Below are 2,500 nucleotides of genomic sequence, written 5' to 3'. Positions count from 1 at the left end.
GTCATATATGGCCTTAGATTGAGAATTTTGTCCACACATTTGCAATTGCAAGTTGTCACCAATTGGCTACACTGCCCATTCCAGTAGCCAATACCTTGTATACATAATGTAACTAATAAATCAACAGTGAGTTCTGAAATGACTTTATTATCCATAGGAAGCAACGTTATTATGACTACAAAAATAAAATGGACTGTTCACTTGTAGAAAAAATAATTTCCTCAGAAAATTGTGAGCAGAAAACACACTTTTTTTTCTAAAAAAAACTCACTTTTATTACAAAAAACACTCAAAGACAATAATTTTGTCCTTCACGAAAATAACTGTTCTCATCATATGCATCACAGTATCATCATATGGATCACAATATTATCACAGAATAAACTGATGTCATTATAACTGTAGAAAAAAGAAATAAAAAAATAAGGAAAATTATATATGCAAACATATGCAGAAATGTGACCGCTAGGAAAAAAAATTAAAGTGGCAATAAAAGTAGTACAGTACAAAACATTCTCATAATTATTCTTCACCGAATAATGAACAAGCCCCACAACTCCATTTCAGGAAGGTACCCCCTTGAGTGCCCCTTTGCTTTTACACTCCTTGGTTCACAACAGTTAGTGGGATATGATGAATGAAGACTCAATGATCAGTGAGGGTTGCCTGTAAATGAATTTACTTCTTATGGAAACCAAGGAAACAGTTTCGTTCCTTGGTCCAGCACAGCACTACCTGGCATTTGGAACATTTCATGCGTGACCATCCCTTTGGGCATAAACGACATCTGCCCTTGTCTGCATGGATTGGCCAGTGATCAATGTTGTCATATCGTACATCAGTGGTTGGTCTTGGGACAACAACTCGCATGATTTTTTTAGCTGGTTCTGGTGCCTCTTCAGAAGATGGCCTCCCTCTTCGAGATGATCTTCCAGCGCGGGGCAGAGAAAATGCAATTTCTGATCTAAACACACACAGGGGTTTGGGTTTCCCATTACCTAGCAGACGTGTGTCTCTTCTGTACAGAAGCCAAGCATTTACTACACTCATATCAAGTAGCTGACAGAGATTGCCAGCTCTAGTACCTTTATATGGAACCATCATTTCATCGATAGAGAACTGTACCTCCTCCTCTAATTTCATGAAATTCTTTCTAATTGTTTCATCACTTGATTCATCAGCCTTGCCATTGTCATTGAAATGAATGTATCTACATAGCTTCTGAAACCGTTTCAGTGGCATCAAGTCAGCATTTGGAGGAAACCTCGTGTGTTGTGCCCAGTAATATGTGTATGATGGCATGTCCACTAGACCAGTGTACAAAAGAATTGAAATAAAATCCTGCATTTCTCTAGAGTTAGTGTTAACAGAACTACCAGTGGCCTGTACAGAGTACAAGTTAGTCTGTTCAGCTATGAATTCAAAAGTTTCGTCATCAAAAACTTTCTTGAAATAATGTAGAGCAGACCCAACTTCATCTGGAGTTGTAAATGCTTTCTCTTTTTGTATCTCAGCAACTTCTAGTTCTTTTTTTCTCCAACTGTATGCAGTTTCACGTTTCTTAGAAGCCCCACTTCTTCCTTTCGGTCTGCCTCGAGAAGTAGTTGGCCTGGAAATCTCATCTTCTTGTACAGAGTCCTCACTGTCATCACTTGCCGCATCATCTTCAATGACAACATTCTCAGGTACATAATCTTCATCTTGTGCATCATTACTGACTTCAGGCAGTGTCGGTTCTTCCTCATCATCAGTCTTATCATCATCTGATTCAGCAATAACAGGACCTGGAATGACTGTTGTAAGAGAAACGTTTCTTTCGTAGAAAGATGTAGTTGTGAAAGGCTGGGCTATTTTATAGCTGAAAGGAAAAATTACATTAGCATTGTGGCAAATGGGCATGCAGTAATATTCACCAACACAAAATAATTCATATGTAAAGTGTAATGATACATTGCATTGACCACCGTTTGGCGCAGTAGCCATTTGGCTACATATATGTATGATTTTTCATGTTTGGCATTTGGAAACCGTGCATATGAATGTATGCATACAATGGACCATAATGTGGCAAAGTAGCCAATTGGTTACATACTAGGGTGAGGAGAAATCATCAGTAGCCATATGGTTACACTATAGTTTACCTCGTTGTCTAGGATAACTAAGAAACAGCACAGCTTCTTCTTGTATATCACTGATGGCACTGACGGTTACCCTACAGAAGCAAACACAAAGTTCCCTAAAAAGCTCTCTCTGAAACAGCAATTTATACAAAAAAGCAGTGCTTAGCTGCAGTGTGTAGAGCCGTGCCGGCAGTCGGTAGATTCTAACGTGTGTTCCCGTGGTGTAAGGATTCACCGACAGACGGCAGCAGTGCTCCGTACACAGAGCCATTTGGCTACTTCAAAATCCAGCCCTCCGTTTTCTTTAATGACAAACTGCTACAGAGAATTGTGTCCTGAGAGTTGATGATGCCATATGGCAACAAATCAAATAAAGGGTT

The 2,500-nt window shown here is 39.2% G+C and overlaps 1 protein-coding gene across 7 annotated transcripts in view; it reads right to left on the bottom strand.

Moving 5' to 3' along the window:
- The window catches only part of LOC122266794 (uncharacterized), a 20,415-nt gene that overhangs the window by 16,384 nt on the left and 1,531 nt on the right, over positions 1-2,500 (bottom strand). Inside the window, exon 3 of one of the 7 annotated variants that reach the window (XM_086541539.1) lies at positions 132-1,793. The exons of 5 other annotated variants lie outside the window; for them this stretch is intronic. In XM_086541539.1, coding sequence (XP_086397665.1) covers positions 679-1,793 — 1,115 coding nt within the window. In that variant the 3' untranslated portion in view covers positions 132-678. Of the gene's footprint in view, positions 1-131; positions 1,794-2,500 lie in introns of those variants that run through there. One more of the 7 variants, XM_086541540.1, reaches the window with a different exon arrangement.

This window comes from Penaeus japonicus, unplaced genomic scaffold (assembly GCF_977035675.1).
Source record: "Penaeus japonicus unplaced genomic scaffold, GWHDUDI00000001_assembly GWHDUDI00000011, whole genome shotgun sequence".
NCBI lineage: Eukaryota > Metazoa > Arthropoda > Malacostraca > Decapoda > Penaeidae > Penaeus > Penaeus japonicus.
This window is presented reverse-complemented; position numbering and strand designations above follow the sequence as displayed.